This window comes from Lissotriton helveticus, chromosome 7 (genome assembly GCF_964261635.1).
Source record: "Lissotriton helveticus chromosome 7, aLisHel1.1, whole genome shotgun sequence".
NCBI lineage: Eukaryota > Metazoa > Chordata > Amphibia > Caudata > Salamandridae > Lissotriton > Lissotriton helveticus.
Genome location: NC_136068.1, coordinates 1043200968 through 1043221179, shown reverse-complemented (window position 1 = coordinate 1043221179; position 20212 = coordinate 1043200968). Strand labels below are relative to the sequence as shown.

The 20212-nt window shown below is 46.4% G+C and overlaps 1 protein-coding gene across 5 annotated transcripts in view; it reads right to left on the bottom strand.

Moving 5' to 3' along the window:
- Positions 1–20212, bottom strand: part of LOC144769674 (uncharacterized) — a 202481-nt gene that overhangs the window by 51707 nt on the left and 130562 nt on the right. For all 5 annotated transcript variants that reach the window (XM_078653864.1, XM_078653866.1, XM_078653867.1 and 2 more), the window contains one exon: positions 16594–16755. In XM_078653864.1, the coding sequence (XP_078509990.1) occupies positions 16594–16755 (162 nt within the window). The remainder of the gene's footprint in view (positions 1–16593; positions 16756–20212) is intronic.

The following is a 20212-nucleotide window of genomic DNA, read 5'->3' as shown; positions in this document are numbered from 1 at the left end:
CACCACCAGCCCTCTGTGCATGCATCCACCAGGCACACACACCATCAGCCGTCAGTGCACGCTTCTACCAGGCACACACACCACCAGCCGTCAGTGCACGCTTCCACCAGGCACACACACCACCAGCCATCAGTGCACATTTCCACCAGGCACACACACCACCAGCCCTCAGTGCACGCTTCCACCAGGCACACACACCACCAGCCATCAGTGCACGCTTCCACCAGGCACACACACCACCAGCCATCAGTGCACACTTCCACCAGGTACACACACCACCAGCCATCAGTGCACACTTTCCCCAAGCACACACACCAGCCATCAGTGCACACTTTCCCCAAGCACACACACCACCAGCCGTCAGTGCACACTTCCCCCAGGCACACACACCTCCAGCCATCAGTGCACACTTTCACCAGGAACACACACTACCAGCTGTCACACACTACCAGCCGTTGGTGCATGCTTCCACCAGGCACACACCACTAGCCGTCGGTGCACACTTTTACTGGGCACACACACCACCAGCCGTCAGTGCACGCTTTAGCCAGGCACACACACCACCAGCTGTCAGTGCACGCTTCCACCAGGCACAGTACATGCTTCCGCCAGGCACACACACCACCAGCCGTCAGTGCACGCTTCCACCAGGCACACACACCACCAGCAGTCAGTGCACTCTTCCACCAGGCACACACACCACCAGCCGTCAGTGCACGCTTTCACCAGGCACACACACCACCAGCCATCAGTGCACGCTTCCACCGGGCACACACACCACCAGCCGCTAGTGCACGCTTTCACCAGGCACACACACCACCAGCCGTCAGAGCAGCAGGCAGTTTCAGGGTAAATATGTGTTCGATGCCTGGGAGGGAGTGGGTCGAGTTTCCCTAAACCATGCTGAGTATGCAGGTACAGTGCATGAACTCCTGTGTGAGTGAGTCATGCTGCCTGGGGCTCACTCACTGCACACTTTTAAATTGCACCTGCACCCGGCTTTTTCTCATTTGCAAAGTTCGGCGCATGCGCACAGCTAGGCAGCCCCCATAACCCCAGGAATGACTGCTTCCTACAACCAGAATGGAAACAACATTCAGAGCAATGAAAACAAGTTCATTTGATGCAAAGAACTGTTAACAAAAAACATGTCTAGCTATTGTAGATCTGGCAACTTAAACAAAACGGCAACAAAAAAACAAACAAGCATTGGCATAGCCAATAAGTCTCCCTTTTTGGACTCTATAAGTATTTAGTTATGCAGCAGAATATCCTTGATGCAACAACACCAACTGTTGCATGGCTAAACACATATAAGATCCCAAATGCGAAACCTATTGGCTATGCCAATGCTTGTTTTATTTTATGTTGGTAGCGCGTTACATTTCTTGTGCCATGCTTACCTCCAACGATTGAAGAGGAGATGCATGGAATCCAGCGAGTGTATTTTCAATCATTTCATTTCAAAAAATCTTTATTTCGATCACTGATCATAAAAGATACATTACAATATGTACAATTAAAAAGTTATTAAACAGTGTGATCCAGTAGTTAAGATGATAAAATTTGAGTACATGAAAACATTAGATACAAATCAATTTAGTGGGGGCCCATTATACCAGTCTTTTCATAGCTCGGGTGCGGATGAACCAAAGTGACGTTAAAAATTTTGAGATTGCAAAAACCACAGTGGGAGAAAGGTCTGATTTTAAAACTCTGTAAGCAGTACGGTGAGATCTGAATCCCAGGTTCCTCAATAGCGGAACTAACCAGTATTTCCTGCTCCGCTCGTAGCCCTTGCAGAAGAAGACCGCGTGCACGTCATCCTCCTTCGGGTACGCACACATTGGGCGCCACTGTAAAAACAACTTCCTCGTTAGTGGAGGAGCGATCTCATCTAGAGTATTTTCGAGGGAATAGAAGTCTTTCACTTTCAGAAATAAGTTTGTCAAAGACCCCTCTCGAGTGTCATTAGTTGCTCTTGTGAGCATCAAAGCATAGTAAGCACTCGCAATTTCCTTTTTTGGAATCCTGGTACATGTGTTCACAGGGTCCGTCCATAGTTCCGGGTAGCCCAATTCCTCGAACGTCCCCTTTACATATGTTAACCACGGAATTTTCTTTGTATTCCGTAGTTCCAGGAATTCCTGTAATTCCTCTCTATAGTGTACGAGGTCTGGGCTACTCCACAAACGCCTCCAGAATGTTAAGGGTTTAAGTCCTAGCTCCTCTGTTATGGGTTTAATTCCTAGATCTAATCTAAGTGGTAGTAATGGAGTGCTCTGGGGAAGGGCGGCTACTTGTCTCAGAAATTTGTTTTCAGTGGACTGTAGCTTTGAATGTTGGATGTGGCCCCACAACTCACCCCCGTATGTAACCCCCGCCCGGGCTTGTGTTTTGTATATATGGATAATTGAGGTAAATGGTCGATAGCGTGTTTTATTAGCCAGGCGCAAAGTTCCACCCGCCAACTGAGCCAGTTTGATGGTCACTTTGGCCTGATGCGACGTCCATGTTAAATGTTCATTTATGGTGATCCCCAAGTATTCAATGTTATGCACTCGTTCTAATTGGACGGTGCCTAGCGTGGGAGGGGTTCGATTTCGAGATTTGGGATTTAAAATCATAAATTTTGTTTTTTGAGGGTTTATTTCCAATCCCCGATCAGAGCAGAAATCTAAAAAGCCATCCAAGATGCGTTGGATCCCCATCGGGGATTTAGACAGCAACAGGGTGTCATCTGCAAACATAATTGCAGGCACCCTGTTGCCCGTCAACTTTGGGGCATCGGAGTTGACAATCCTGTTTAGGTGAGCAACAACCCCGTTCACAAAGATGCAAAACAGGGTGGGTGCAAGCACACACCCCTGTCTCACACCTCTGCGAACGGGGAACCTTTCGGTTAGTTTGCCACCTTTGCCACACCTCACGCGGGCATAATTGTTGGAATGGAGTCTCATCAGGATTGCCAAAATATCCGCAGGGACTTTCAGTTCTTCCATCACTTTCCACAACCTTGATCTAGGGACTAAATCGAAGGCGGCACGTAGGTCTACAAAGATGGTATATAGACTGCCGCCCTTGATTACCGCTGTTCTCCAATAGAGAAGGTGTAACCTAAAGATTTGATCTGTGGTGGATACTCCCTCCCTAAATCCTGCCTGGTACTGAGATAGGATGTCCATTTCTTCAATCCACGCTTGCAAACGATTCAAGATCAGTCTGCCAAAGAGTTTCTGCGATATGTCGATCAGACTAATGGGCCGATAGTTGGAAGGGAGCAGGGGGGATCCCTTTTTGTAAATTGGGACTACCTCTGCTCCCCTCCAAGTATCGGGCACCGTCATTCCCCCCCAAATGGCATTGAATATTAATGTGAGGTACGGTGCCCATATCCCTGGTTCTTGTTTGAACAGGTCCCCCGGGACCCCGTCCAACCCCGGTGCTTTTCCGGCAGCCAGCCCTTTAATGGCCTCCCTCACCTCCTTTTCAGTGATGGGGACATCTGAGGGGCTGGGTATAGTTGGAACTCCGTCGCTGATTAGTTCCCAACCACCCTCCGCGTATAATGCTTCAAAGTGGGCCTGCCATACTGAGGGGGCAATATTTGGCTCTATTGCGGAGGGTAGGTCCTCCGTACCATTCGCCACTATGCGCCAAACTTTTCGGGAATCTCTGGATGCCAGTGCTTTGACAAGGTTCTCCCAGTACTCGGAGTCCCATTCCGCCCTCGCATTCACCAGAAGCGATTTATACTTTTTCCTCCTAGCACGGATTTCTTCCTTACTAAGGTGTCCCTTGATAGCAGATAGCAAATGGGCCTTTGCCTCCCTACACGTGGCATTATACCAAGAGGTTTTAGGCTTATGGGCATTCCTTTTCCCTATGGTTATGAACAGATCCTGTTCTAGAGAGGCAATAATGCTTTTATGCGTTTGTGCTAACTCTCCTCTAGTATCTTCATCTTGATCTTTGGTTCCTAGATAAAAGGCATTCTCCAACAAAGGGATTAACCTTTCATATAGTCGGGGTATTCTATCCGTGCTATTCGCCAACTTCTCCCACTTGACTTTCCTGCGATTGTTTTCAAGTAGGAGACCCGTCTTTTCTTTGCCCCTGCCCTGCGATGTATCCTCCCTCCCAGGAAGTGAATACATCAATTCCAAAGAGCTGTGGTCACTATCCGTTCTTGGGCAAACTTTAAAATCAACTATTGCTGGCCACATGAACGTTTTAACCATAATGTAATCCAGTCTGGACTCACTACCAGCTTTATTGTAAGTAGGATTACTAGGTGTATCCGATTTGCAACGGCCATTGCATGCCCTAAGACCAAAATTAAGAGTGAGGGCGTTTATCTGCAGGGCTAGGGGAGTCCAAGCCCTTGGGGGTGGTGCCGCCGTCTCCGGTATAAACCAGCAGGAATCTTCATCTAAGGAAGGACCATCGCGTAGTCCAGGCAAAGGTTCATAGTGAGAGTTGAAGTCGCCTCTAACCAGACAGGCAAGTTCACTTGGAATACCCTCTAGGAAACTAGCTAACTCATCCACAGTGCTTGACTCTTTGTGCATCTGTGTCGGCCTAGAGTAGATAGTGATCACTAGTAGCTTCGTAGAGTCTGGCCATTCGAGTAGAACAGCCAGCAAATCGTCAGAAGCAGTCTCTAAGTTGGTAGCTTGACAACCTAAGTCCGTTGCTACCGCTATCATTAGTCCACCTGATGGCCTGCCCCTTCCCCCCCATTTGGCTGCGTTGAAGAAGGAAGCAAAACCCGGTAATTCTATCTTTTCTCGCGCCCATGTTTCTTGAAGGAGTAATAATTTTTTAGAACTAATATAGGAACCCCACTCTGGACAGTCTAATTTGTTGGAGAGCCCTGCCACATTCCAGGAGATTGCTGTTATAACTGTCGATTGGTTGTGTGGAGGACTTATAGGAACCAAGTTGATATCGGGAGTCTCGGGGTATACCCTTTGATTTGAAGTGGAGTGGTTCTTACCCGATTTTCTAATGGCCAGTGGTAGGGAGGGGGATAACAAGCTTGGGGTCAGGCTAGGTTCAACTGTGCTAATTGCCCCATGGTGTAAATCAGGGGCTATAGATATGAGGGTAACAGGTGGATGGTCTGTAGGTGTAATGGTCTCGAGTGGGGAAGTTGCACAGGCGTCATTCCCCAGTTCGACCGCCTGTCAATCTACTAATTCCAAGCTACTGTATCGATTCTGTGTGGGTAAATAAGCAGGATAGTGAGTTCTATATGGCCCAGGTACTCCTCTCTTAAGTCCACCACCCCCCTCCTCCTCCTAGTGATAGTTTCCCAGCCAGCCTCATCCCCAGAACTAGGGAAGTACTCTCTGGTTCTTTCCCTGTGTAACAAGTAGTTATTAGTCTCCCTGGGGCAGTTTTCCCAGCCCTCCAATAACTCTTGGTGATACCCCCATCTAAGATCCTCTGTGTTGTATGCATCGGATGGATAAAAAAAGGCAAGAGGAAGTGTTTGTATAGTGCTGCCAAAGTCCTCATCAGAAACATAAGAGCAAATGTATGCAGCTGTATTGGGGTCTCTAAAAGAAACCAAGATGCAATCTCCTCTTATAGATTTCCTGGTGTGCCCCACCCAAGCTACTCTCTTGGTCGTGGCTATGTCACTCGCTGTTCCTCTCGGAAGTGGTCTATTAACCGAGAGCCAGTTTATCACTTTATTCTTAAGTGAGGTGTTTGGTTCGAATATAGGGGGATTGAGTTCGGGCACCCCTGCCATAACTACGGTATAGGGCGAGGCTTCTGGGGGGAGATTTACAAACTGTAATTTACGTTTAGTATATGGTTTCTCTCCATCCAGGGGAGGGTCGTTCTTAGTTTTTGCTGAAGGCATAGAGTTTTCTTTAGGAGGGGGAGGAACTGGTTTTGGGGAGGCAGTATTTGGTTGCTGCGTCGACATCGGAGCTTTATTTGCAGCTAGTGATTGTGGTGCATTCTTGTTTGGGGGTACTGAGGGTTTGGGTTTTAGGTCTGAAGGTTTGTTGTTTGCTAGTACCAAAAGACTATTATCTTTACTAGTTTCAGAGCCTAGGCCCTCCTTTATTGTTTTGGTCCCACTAGTGTCAATTTTCCTTGCATCAGCAAGTTGCACGGTTGCCTTTTCAATAGTGACTAATCTTGCTTCTATCTTAATCAGTCTCGCCTCGAGGGGACTTAATAGTGACCTGAGCAGTGTACCTATATCTTCTAGTGTGATGTCATCCGAAGAGGTGTCTACTTGCGTATTATTAGTGCCTTGTGAAGGTGGGGTAGGTTTGGGGGATATAGGGGTGGGTAGCATACCCGGCCTCTCCACCACGGAGGCAAGTGTGGCTTCTTTCCCCCCTTTGCCTCTAACTTGCTTGGATTTGGGAGTATTGGGCCTAAGCTCTTGTAGGTTTTGCATCGCTTGCTTCTTTTTTGGAATAGCCCCCTCTCTGGATCCCTTGTTACTATCTATGTTTGCCGCTGTAGTTAGTGCTGTCTCTGTATTCTCTAATGGTGTAAGCAGGACGGGTTGGATAGTGGGTAGACCCCTAAGACTCATATCGTCAAAATCACTCTGCAAATCAATAGTGGATTCTAAAGTAGTGGTCATAGAATCTGCAGGGGGGCATAGTACCAGGTCTGTGCTAGAAGTATTTGGTAATGCAGAACTATTTTCTGGGGTTCTAGCTAGGGCCATGGGGCCCAACGAAGATCTCCTTACCCAGTCTATTTCTTGGGATATTCTGCGTTCCAAGACCTGGATATCCTCGATAAGGAGGGAGCCCGCTTTGGCAAAGTAAGTGTCGATTGGGCCTTTGACCGCTCCGGCCGCGGCAAGCGAAGATGTTTTACTCCTAGTTTCCCGTGTGCACATTTCACAAGTGTTACAATAGGACTTGGATTGGCCGACAAAGAGATAGGGCCCGGACCGGACTCTCACGTCCTCTAACGGCCTCAAACGGCCCGCTCTTTGCCCGGTCTTCGCCCCGTGCTCCGCCCCGCGCGCGTCCCGCGTCGCGGTAGAGCAGAGGCCAGCAAAGAAGGAGGAGGCTAGGGGCGTGGCCGCCGGGGGAAGAGGCAGCAGCTGTGTGCAGCTGAGGCTGCTGGACCTCGCAGTCCCCCGGTAGGCACCACGCACAATCTGCTGAATTTAGCCTCAACCTGGGAGCGCGTTGCTCTCCACCGCCTGTGGAGCCGCTCACACCAGGGAGGATGGGGCAAGGAGGCGGTGAGCGGCACCCGCGGAGCGTGTGTCGCGAACAGTTGCAGGGAATGCGGGGAATGCTAGGGAGCACACAGCACGAGTCTGACTTCCTCACGGATGGCAGGTAGAATCCCAGGAAGCATCAGTCAGCCAGAAAACCCAGGCGGTGTTGATGCGGAGGCTGGGGGCGTGGCCGCCGGGGGAAGAGGCAGCAGCTGTGTGCAGCTGAGGCTGCTGGACCTCGCAGTCCCCCGGTAGGCACCACGCACAATCTGCTGAATTTAGCCTCAACCTGGGAGCGCGTTGCTCTCCACCGCCTGTGGAGCCGCTCACACCAGGGAGGATGGGGCAAGGAGGCGGTGAGCGGCACCCGCGGAGCGGGTGTCGCGAACAGTTGCAGGGAATGCGGGGAATGCTAGGGAGCACACAGCACGAGTCTGACTTCCTCACGGATGGCAGGTAGAATCCCAGGAAGCGTCAGTCAGCCAGAAAACCCAGGCGGTGTTGATGCGGAGGCTGGGGGCGTGGCCGCCGGGGGAAGAGGCAGCAGCTGTGTGCAGCTGAGGCTGCTGGACCTCGCAGTCCCCCGGTAGGCACCACGCACAATCGGCTGAATTTAGCCTCAACCTGGGAGCGCGTTGCTCTCCACCGCCTGTGGAGCCGCTCACACCAGGGAGGATGGGGCAAGGAGGCGGTGAGCGGCACCCGCGGAGCGGGTGTCGCGAACAGTTGCAGGGAATGCGGGGAATGCTAGGGAGCACACAGCACGAGTCTGACTTCCTCACGGATGGCAGGTAGAATCCCAGGAAGCGTCAGTCAGCCAGAAAACCCAGGCGGTGTTGATGCGGAGGCTGGGGGCGTGGCCGCCGGGGGAAGAGGCAGCAGCTGTGTGCAGCTGAGGCTGCTGGACCTCGCAGTCACCCGGTAGGCACCACGCACAATCTGCTGAATTTAGCCTCAACCTGGGAGCGCGTTGCTCTCCACCGCCTGTGGAGCCGCTCACACCAGGGAGGATGGGGCAAGGAGGCGGTGAGCGGCACCCGCGGAGCGGGTGTCGCGAACAGTTGCAGGGAATGCGGGGAATGCTAGGGAGCACACAGCACGAGTCTGACTTCCTCACGGATGGCAGGTAGAATCCCAGGAAGCGTCAGTCAGCCAGAAAACCCAGGCGGTGTTGATGCGGAGGCTGGGGGCGTGGCCGCCGGGGGAAGAGGCAGCAGCTGTGTGCAGCTGAGGCTGCTGGACCTCGCAGTCCCCCGGTAGGCACCACGCACAATCTGCTGAATTTAGCCTCAACCTGGGAGCGCGTTGCTCTCCACCGCCTGTGGAGCCGCTCACACCAGGGAGGATGGGGCAAGGAGGCGGTGAGCGGCACCCGCGGAGCGGGTGTCGCGAACAGTTGCAGGGAATGCGGGGAATGCTAGGGAGCACACAGCACGAGTCTGACTTCCTCACGGATGGCAGGTAGAATCCCAGGAAGCGTATTTTCAATCAGCACCACAGTATCCATGTGCTACTGTTTTGAAATGCCCTTCAGCCTTACGTGTGATTGGTCACTGGAGGAAGGAGACCATGAGGTGACTAGTTCCTGTAACTCCATCAGGAAATCCCAACTGAAATGTAATCATCAGGAAGCATCGAGATGTGCATTGATTGATGCCTACAAGATACAGGAATCCTGTTGGCTTGCACGCTCTTACAGCGTGATCACTTGCTAATCGTGAGCCCCAGCAACACTGTTAACAGAGACACTGTGAAGGGATATTAAAGGAAATTGTACTGGCTGTGTTTTACACAGTTTGTGTCTAAGCAACTTAGCCCAACATTTGTTGTTTATTTACAAAGCCCTCCACAACCAAGGACCAGCCTAAATGAACCACCGCCTGATCCTCAACCAACCTACCAGAAACCTCTGCTTCACACACCTCACCCTCGATCAGACACCACTTATCCCCCTCAGCCGCTACGGCGGACACTCCTTCTCCCACCTTGCCGCCAAACCCTGGAACACCCTCCACCTCGACCTCCGCTCTGCACCCTCAGTGGGCCAATTCAGGAAAGGACTCAAGCCATGGCTCTTCAACTGACACCTGCAGCATAGCGCCGGGGTGATTAGACGCGATATACAAATACTGATTTATTGATTCATTGTTATCTTCAGCAACTTTCAGGAGTAAGCACAGAAAGGTTGTTGCTATCTCTACCCCTCCCTACGACATATTTTGCATGGCGGCATATCTTTTCGGGAGCAGATGGTTGTGAGTCAGATACTTCCAGAGAACTGAAACTGCAATTTTCCTTCTGCTTCTCCAAGGACAAAGTGCATTATTGCATACAAACAATCTTCATCCCCTGACCCTCATCATTTGCATTCTAGTTTAATTGCACTTGTAGGAAGAATTACTCTAAATGGTTAATCTTATTGATTTGGCTTCATGTGATAATTATTTGTGATGGTTTGCTATTTTAGTTAGTTTTAACTTAATATTTTACCAATTGACTATAGCAGCCACCAGCATGCCTCAGCCTCCAAACTGTATGTCAGATGCTGGTGAACCCTCATTCCAAGGGAAATAATGGAATACATTATTTGACTCTTATCTTAAAGTGATTGGAGGAGAAAACTCTTCTGCAGCTAGGAAACAAGGAGTCCTCCTACATAATTTAGGCATTGAAAGATGCTTTTTGTTTACAAGAGTCTAGACCAACTCAGTGGGGGGAATTGCGAAAATGAACACAGGAATGTGTATGAAATGCCAGTCAGAATGCTAGAGGAGCATTTTAGTCCCCTCATTAATGTTGTCTTGGATCACCATAATATTTTTACTCGGGTTACAAGACAAAGGGGAAACTGTTGGGAATTATGTAGTGTGTTTGGGTAGTTTTGCACGTACACATACGTTTGGTGATCTATCTGACTCCTTGATTGGGGACCAGCTTGTATGTTGTACCAAGAACTCCAGAGTGCAAGACATGTTACTTTCCAGGAATCTGTCTCTTAAGAAGGTGGTGAACAGTATGGAAGGGGTGCAGCACACCTCTGAATGGATTAAGGAAATGAAGACTGGTTTGTCGAGTGTGGTGGAGAAAGTGGTTGAACACAAAGTCATGTCTGATGAGGAAAAGTTAGTAGTTCAGAGAATAGGAGTGGTGAATTTAAAACAAAATTTCACAAAGATACAGAAAAATAAGTGTTACAAATGCAGCAGTCCATTACACCCATCTAATAATTTGATCTGCCATGCTTGTAATGCTGTTTGAAGAAAATATGGCAAATGTGACCACTTTGCAAGAGTTTGCAAAAGTTCTAAAGTACAATATGTTGGGGTGTCAAAGAGTGAGTTACATGGGTATGCCGTATAGATTGAACAGCAAAAAGATGTGAATCAAGTAGATGGCATGGTGGGTCTGCTTGTATGCCAGAGTGTTTGGCAATGATTGGAGACAAGGAAGTAATGGTGATGGAAGATTCTGGGTCATCTTACATTTTTATTGGTAATGAAAATTGGGAACATTTTTTTGATAAGGAAGGTATTATTTTGTATCTTTCTGATGTCAATCCTGGTTGTTATGGAGAATTTAAAACATATGTAGTGGATTTCTCTATTATGAGGATCATAACAGTAGGGAAAGTATATGTGGCCAGAAGAGGTAACAAACGTTTGGGTGGAGACACCAGATAGACTTAGGTATCACTATGAACCCTAATTCCACGGATCAGGTTTTGCTGGTAACCAGTGTGAGTGATGGCCATAAAAATGTACAGGAGTTTAGTGAAATTGTAAAGGGTAACTTGAATTAGGAAAGAATTTTTCTTGCAGAATTATTTTTTAAAAATGGGGCCAAACCTGTTGTACACAGAGTTAGGCGAGTACTTCACCTAATCATGGAACCTTTGCATGAGAAGCTAGCAAAGTAGTTGGAGCCAGATGCCAGTGAAGAGATTGTCTCTGAGAGTCTGGTGCCAGTTGTTTTAGTGTCCAAAGATGGGGCTCAAAGATAAGAATGTGTGTTGATCTTCGCTATCTCAACCAGAATATTTGTGTAGATAGCCAACCCTTGCCAAATATTGTGGAAGCGTTGTCCTTTCAGTTCAGAGAGTCGTTAGTGTGATGAATATCTCAGTGGCTTATCATCAATTGTGATCCATATAGGCTCTTGGTCTTTGACCTCCTTTGTCCCTCCCCATGGTGCTTTCAGGTTTATTTGAATGCTCTTTGGATTTGCTTCTGCAGGCGCTGTTTCCAGAGAGTCATAGCTAACGTTTTGACTGGGCTTAATAATGTAATGTTTTTCCAGGGTGACAACCTGGTGTATGGATGTGAAAGGGAAAACAATGATGAGACTTTTAGGAGGGTATTATGTAGGTTGTAGGGGAGAGAGGACTCACCCTGAAAAGAGAGAAATGCAAGTTTAGGGTGGGAGCCTTGTTCTATCTGGGATACACGTTTTCGAGAGAAGGGATTCACCCAAAGTTTAAGTCAGTGGTGAAAGTGCTAGTTCCTTTGGATAAAGGTCGGGTCGGGTCAGGTCCTTTTTAGGCCTGGAAGAGTATTATTTCAAATTTGTTAAGAAATTTTCCAATGTTGTCCAGTCTCTCAGGACTTTGCTCAAAGCCAGTTAAGTTCATATGGATAGATAAGTGCAGTCAAGCTACTAATGTTGTGAAGGAAGAGATTAGCAAAAGTTACCCGTAAAACCTTCTTAGAAACTGATGCTAGCATAAAAGGTATAGGAGCAGTTCTGATCCAGAATATTGATAGTGAAGCAAAGTTAGTGGCTTTTGCCTCACTTTCTCTTATCAGTGTGAAAGAATATTAATCTGTGACTAAGAGTGAAGCACTTGCATTTTTACGGGCAATTCCCCATTTTAAGTTTTCTTTGTGCGTTCTTCCTTAAGTGCCGAGATCAGACCACAGTCCCATTGTCAATCTTTTAACTTAAAGAGGGTCAGGAAGGCCCACTCCAAGGATCACGATATGGATGGGGGTCTTGAGGAATATAATTTTTTCCTGGGATATATACCCAAATTCAAGAATGCTATGGCAGATTGTTTGTCATGCTAATCTTTGCAAGAACTGAGGGAGTCAAAGGAGACAGAATTGTCAGATAGATGGACTAGAGAATCTACTTTGAATGAAAAGAAGTGGAAAAAAGAAACAAATAAGGATGCTGTAGACAGAGAAGTTTGTTGTTAATGAAAAGAAGTGAAAGCGATTCTCATAGCTAAATTCACGTGAACTACTTACTTATTACTGTATTCTAATTATTAGTCTGTATTATTGAGCACCGTATTGCAATTACTAGTTTGTACTTTTGAGCACCTTATACCTAAATTACCTCTAATTGTATGTTTTTATGCTTATACTTGTTTTCAATATATGGCATGTAGAGCGCTCTGATACCCGCAAGGGTCTTGTTCGTGATATATGAAACCTTCAAAATAAATAAATAAATAAATGTTGACCAGGTTTATCGGCTGTATAAACCTCTTAGGGAATTTTGGAATGTTCTGCAGAAGTTGTGTATCACTGAAGAGGAGTTGTGTAGGAGAGAGAGACTTGTGCCCCTGTCTGGTGTAAGGAGAACATTTTTAATTTGACCCAAGAAGGACATTTGGAATGCAATCTCACTAAGGCAACGGTGAGGGGAAGATACTGGTGGCCAAAAAAGTGTAGACAAGTTGAAGAGTTGATTCGAGATTGCATTCAATGTGCTCACAATGATAAGTCCCAGGTAATCAGGACAGGCCCTCTCTCATCAGTTGAAGTTCCAAAAGAGCCTTAGGCAAAAATGGGTTTTAACATTATGGGACCCTTTTGTTTTCTTACAAGTGGCAGAAAGTGTCTATGTCAAATAACCTGTGTTTGTTAAAAAGGGTAAGTCTGCTTATTTAGGCCCACTTAAAATTGCTAAAGTTGAAAATGGTGTTGTGAATCTTGAAACTGCTGAGAATTTGAGCATGTTGAGGCTGAGGTGATAATGAAGTTGTTCTGGTTGTCTAATTTGCACATCCTATTCAGTTAGCTGATTTTCAAGAGTTGGATGTACCTGGAGTATCTGTTTAGGTTCGAGGCCTTCCTGCAGGAGCCAAAGCTTTTCAAGATTACGTTCTGGTAATGAACAAGGACAAGGACAATTCCCTGAGTACGCATTAAAAGAGGAAGTTTTTTGGAGGTACCCAACATTTGAAAAATCCAGACTACTTAAAAGACTTAGGGGGGTATTTAGAATCTGGCAGAGAGGATGCCCCCTAATTGACAACGGAGTATCCTCTCTGCCAAACTCTCAGGCCACCTTTCCGATTTAGAGTTGGTGGACCACCAGGTTCACTCTAATGGAGTAAACTTTTCTCCTTTGGCGTAAACCTTCCTCTGCCAGCCGAGGGAGTTGGAGCCGCAGGAAGTAAGCCATCTGTCCATCAGTCCCACTGAGAGTGGGCAATCAAATGGCTTTTTTCTACTGTCCATCACTGTTAGGTACATACTGGCAGGGAGGAACAATAAAAAAGGATAAATTACCCCCAACCCCATGGGAGATAACGTGTGGCAATTTTTTCCTAAATTGACAGGAACCTCCATAATGGTGATTCTTGTCAATGTATAGAGTTGTCCACAGGGCTGGCAGACAACTCAAAATGTGGTAGGTGCACTGAAGGCAAGATGGCAGTCGTAAAGTCCTCCACAACACTGTCTGCCTTCTGACGGTCCACCACAGTGAGATTTACTGAATGGACATTGCAACATAACTACTTTGGTTTGATGTTTGACCCAGATTTATATTGAGAGCTGCACATTGAAAATGTAAAGCAAAAATGCATTTGAACCATGGGTGGAATATATAAATATTACAGTTCCTATGAAGCAGTTTCTCCAATTTCTGTCCTACATGAGATTGAAGCCGAAAAATCTCAGTATTGTGCTACATTCCGATTGCCTTTGGAGTGATCTGCATTGCTCAACTAAATCTGATTCAGGCAAATGTATTGAGAGTTATTTCTGGATTGAGGAACAATACGCCTCAAGACTAATTCAGCTGGAGTTGTGCCATGTGGCATTAGCGGAAGGAGTTAAGGAAGCAATTTTTGAAGTGTGTTGTTGCAATTAATTTACCAAATGTTACTTATCTAGTCTAGCAGAAGACAATAATATGGCTGAAATAATTTCAAATTAGCTGAATCCTTATGCAATGTTTTGCCATTCTGGATAATTAAAACTTTGCTATAGTATGACCAGAAATGGAAGACCAGTGAATCCATTTAAGATTAAGGGCCTGATTTAGACTTTGGCAGATGGGTTACACTGTCATGAATGTGATGGAAATCCCTCCGCCTTCTTACAAGTCCATTGTAGCTTATGGTACCCGTAATACAGTGGATTGGATATGTGTCATGTTTGTGATGGAGCTACCCATCCGGCACAGTCAAAATCGAATCCTTGATTTTCTGTGGTTTAATACCTTTATTTTAAAGTTATTGATTGCTAATGAAATCATTTGAAGATACTAACTTATGTCTGTACCTAATTCTTTGTCCTCCCTTGATTTTTTTGCCTACAGATATCCTCTTATTTCCAGGTATTTCTGAGACTCCTACTTGTTTGTATTGGAATCCTGTCTAGAATGGACCATGTTCTCCTATTGCCTATTGTCAGTTTTAGCACCAAATTCCCCATGTTATGCCTTTTTCTGAATCTTTTGCACAAATCAATTTTTGCATGTTTGAACTGCTGAAATATGTCACAGGGGTGCAATTAACTTGAAATTCTGATCCTTATGCAAACACTGTTGGCACTACAATTATGATGGCGGTCAGACTTTTGTCCGACTGCCATCCTGGTGGGGAATGGAACCACCAGACTAGTTGCCGGCGGTTCGGTCATAGGACTTACAATGTGACCGCCTTCACGGCGGTCACAAAGTGTATTCTTTATGCAAAAAAACATATTTTGCATATCCCTACACTATATGGCATTCACCATGTGGTGTAGACCCATATCGGAGGTTCAGGGGGGGAAGGAGGAACTGATACGGGCCCCAAAATTCCCTTTCTGCCAGCCTTTTTTATGAAACGGCCAGCGGAAAGGGACATTGTTGTAATCCCTACGGCGGTGACTGAGCAGGCACCGCCACTGTTGTAGGGATACATCTCCCTCTAACTGACTGACAAGCTCCCTGAACCCGTCGGATCCGTTGTGGTCAGTCTCTCCGACTGCCAGACATCCGCCCGCTATAATCTGTATTACGATGGAGGTGGGACCGCTACTGACGGATTGTCGGTGGCAGTCCCACCATCATTGTAATCAGGCCCAGACTCTCAGCTTGTAATAAGGGCCTATGTATTATCTGTAACTCAGTCATGTACTTAGATTTCCACCCCATCTATCCAGAGCCTTCCAGAGATCTACAGCAGCGGTTCTTAGCCTATTGACTTCTGTAAACCCCCACTTAATCATTACAGGAAGGCGGGGACCCCCACTGAATCAATATTAGAATCTGGGGGCCTGCATTTAGTCGTTACTGGAAGCCAGTGTTCCCAGCTTAAACAGTTTAGATACTTGGAACTGCAGAATAATACAGAAAAAAACAGAAGCACGCATTCATCAAACACAAATACAAAATATGGCATAGTTTATTTAATTCACAAATATAAACAAACCTATATTTGAATGGGAATTTGTAATCCTTTACTATATTCTGTTTGATGCACTTGCACTGCTCCCATGAATCAATCTGAAGATAGTATCTTAATTTTTAGCTTTCAATTTCAAATTGCTTTACATTTACAGAATGTTTTAACATTTTTAGTTGTGCATTTTGCTTCTTTATTTGTATACACTTTATTAATCTGTTAACATTAATTAATTAACATTAATTAATTTTCTGAGCAGTCACGGACCTCCTGAGTAGGCTTCGCAAACCCCCATGGGCCCCCGGATCACAGGTTAAGAACCACTGATCTTCGGCATCTCTATTTTAACTTGTCTGGGAAAGTAATTTAACTGTTTAAAACGCGAACAACATATTTATTGTATTCATTATTAAAGCACCTTACAGAAGCTCACATACGTCTCTGTCGTGAGCTGGGTCTCTTGTATGCAAGAGTGGGACATAGTCACTCATCTGTGCATGGACCAGCTTTGGGACGCTGCAATACACAATACCATCCTCTTGCCGTGTTTCGTCAGTCTACCCAGTTTCATGATCCCTTATATGTTCAGTGATTTAGCGTCATTGTACATAAGATGCTTCCATAGACCAGGCTCAGTGCAGAAGAGGAAGATGGTTTGCAATCCCTTTTAAGCACAGTGATGACTGTCCTTACTCTTACACCGACCTCCGTGACAAAAAGAAGCTTTGGTAGCATTGGAAAGAAGACTCACCTGTCACTGAATGTACACTGGGTTCTTCTGTTGCAATGTGTGCTTTGCTTGTGGCTTCATGTAGTTCACCTTTGACTGTGTGCACTTCATCTGGAGCTGCATGTATTGTATGCATGTGGGTGACTGCGCGTATTTCCTCTTGGGTTGTCAATAAAACTGCTCCTGGGGGCAAGAAACGGAAATTAAGGGAAATGCAGATCCACCTCTCGCACTAGAGAGGACTTCACACTCATGACTTTGAGAAAGAGGTTTAAGTTGAGGTTAAAAAAAACAGGGAGTGCATCAAACAAGCAGGACAGTAGAGGTCTTCTCTGGCTTTCTGTCTTTTTGAATCATTTTATACACAGGCTATTAGATTCTGACCCCTGTGCACACCTCCTGTATGAACAGGGACCGGAATGATGGGCCAGATGTACTACTCATTAGTAATAGCTCTTACCATATAGCGCATTTTTGCTAATTCTATTAATATTGTACTAAAGTTATTTCTGCCCTTGTTTCCCAACAGGAGATTCCTAGTGCGTCGCAAATACACCTACCTCATGAATATTAATGAGGTAGGCTGCAATTTGTGACCGGTAAATTCACTGCCATCACAGGGATGGTGGCCTATTTGGATCAGCAGACCACCATGTCTTAGATTACTTTTAAATCAATCAATCTTTTTTTTTACTGAAGCCCATTTTCCATTTTATTTTTTTAGAGTGGGAAGGGGGCCGTTGGACCACTGCTTGCTCTAAAAAAATATTTTTCTAATCACTCTCACAGGGGACCCCCTTCCCATTTGCAAATGAGTTACCACTAACTTTGAATCTGTGGTAAAGTACGAATGTTTTGTGACCATATTTTGGTCGCAAAACAATAGTACATACTACACAGACTCTCCCAAGCCACAATAGAGGCATGGGGGAGGGCAACAAAGTCAATGGGGTGGGACCCGAAACTCACTAAACAAACACCTCTCTGGTATTGCTCTTGGCTAACAGAAATAGGGAAGCTACGAGGCGTTGGAGGGTGGGACGATATTGGCATTTCCACCATAGGGGATATTATGGTTAAGGGTAAACTTAAGAGTTTCGATACCCTTCAACAAGACTTTACACTACAGACCTCCCAGTTTCTCAGGTATGCTCAAATCAGGCACGCATGGCAAGCAGAGAAGATAGGTGATTTCCCCTCTGCCAGATTATGCACCACTGGAGGGGAGACTGCTCCAGGAGCACATTCCTATGAAGGCAGTGTCACTAACTACCGGACCCTCAATAATTATGTCCCGGACAGATTGGGCAAGCTACAATCTACCTGGGAGGGGAACCTGAGCACACTCGAAACCATAGACTGGGAGGCAGCCTTAATGCACCCTAGGGAGGTGGCGATCAAATCAAGCCTTCACCTCCTTCAGTTAAAAATACTCCATAGAGCTTACTACGACTGAGCCACACTACATAAAATAGGACGAGCCAGCACACCTACCTGTCAGAGATGTGGACATGGTGAGGACGACTTTCATCACAACATTTGGGACTGCACTATAATACAGGTCTATTGGGGAAGATATTGCAGGAACTGAGTGAAGTATTGGGGGTTGCTATACCCTCGGACCCTACATTTGTACTGTTGGGAATCCCGGGCAACGTAGATCTGAGCAGACCATAAATACTTTTTACATCATTGGCACTGGTGGTGGCAAAGAGAGAAGTGGAAAGAATGTGGGGGGCCATCACTGCACCACTACTCCGAGAATGGAGGGCCGGGATGGACATGTATATGGCAGCAGCAAGGGTCACGTAAAGGTGAGGGGATGCCCGAAGAAATTCCACAGGATATGGGATAAATGGAGGAAGTACTATGGCTTTGATGTTGCAGTGGGTGACGACTAGTCGAGTTCTAGATGGTTGTTCCTCTCAGGCTAACATGACCGGCGGTGGGCCTTGGAGCCTAAAGGACAAGGAGACCCCATGATACTCCGATACAACAATGTAGGGTTCGCATTACTCTTTTCAAATGGCCCGCTGCGGCCATAAAAGTGTACTATTTGATGTATGGATTATTACTGTATGACGCTTCATGACTGTACCTGATTTTGTTATGGTTTATTTCTTGTGTTATTTAAGAAAAACATAATAAAATATATATTTTTTTTAACTTTGTCATCAGTGAGCATTCAACTCAAGAGCTACCCTGAGGTTAGTCCATCACCTTCTGATGCCAGTGTGCTCCAATGGGATGGGGGCGTTTCCACTGGTGAAGCCTAGAGACTGCCACCTCTAGGGAAATTACCCTGTATTGGGGGTTCCGTCTAGATTTTAGAATACGTTTATACAGTAGTAAAGTTGGGACTTAGAGCCATGCCTAAAAATCGTAAACCCGGTATTTGTAAAGCGCAAACTACTCACCCTTACGGGTCTCAAGGCGCTGGGGGCCGTCGTGGAAATTAAGCGAGCTATTGCCCAGAGTCACATGGTGCTGAGCTGATCTGCCGCTGGAGCCAGGGATTGAACCGTAAACCCTGTGCTCCGAAGTCAGCTGCCCTGGCCGCTCCACCACATCTCTCCGTTTATGCCTACATCATGTCCACCGTACTGCATCTAACGTGGGATTAGGGATGATCTTTATCTATCTCTATGAGCTGCCCACCTTTTTTCAGATCATGTCAGTCTTTTTTTATAGAACACGCTAACTTAGAGTCTTATTTGAGCAATATTGTTATTTACAGGTTATATTAATAAATAGGCAGGAGATTGTGATGCTATTCCTCTGGGTCCTAGAAGCAGCTGGTTTCTGGGCAGTATCCGTGGTGCATATTGGTGGTTTGCATTCTCCCAATATTATTTAAATACTAATTGGATAACCAAGGCACTGAATTTGTACAATTAACTCTCAAGCGTAGTGAAAGTAAGTCTTCAAGAATAACTCCAGGAGTTGGTAAACAGATGTAAACAATGATACAATATGACACTAATCAGAATTGACATAATGTTTGGTCAGATCGTATTTTTCTCTCTTTAAGTGACTAAGGGCCAGATGTACAAAGCACTGTTTTTGCGACCATTGCAGTATTTTGCGAACCGACTATGTATGAACCAGTCAGGCGCACTCTGCCCTTCTCCATGCAGGCTGCATGGAGAACATGCCCACCCCATACACCCCTTGCTGGGCGCTGTCCCGACCAATCACAACGCTGCTTGCAGCGTTGTGTTTGGCTTTAGGGAGGGAGCCTGGCTGCCTGCTTCCTGTCGGAGGCAGGAGAGCAGGAGCAGAGAAGACACGGGACATGGCCTCAAGGTAAGTTTAAATTATTATTTTTTAATAACCCCCAGAGCGACCTCCCTCGCGATCCCTCCCTTCCCCCTGCGAACCCACATGCCCACCCCACCCGTGAGCCATGCACCTGCGACTGTTTGCTATGTTCGCCCTAAGTGGCCAAGGGTATGCCCAGACGTGGGTCCCTTGCCCGCTGTGCCACTGGTTTCAAGCTAGCCTGGCTGATGAGCGGTGAAACCCCGAAAGTGGTCCCAGGAGGCTTGTTTCCGGTCCAGGGAGGACCTGGCCTGGCCTGGCAGTTCGAGCTGGACTATTCCTTTGAGAAACATGGTCAAGAATGATTTGCATATGGTTG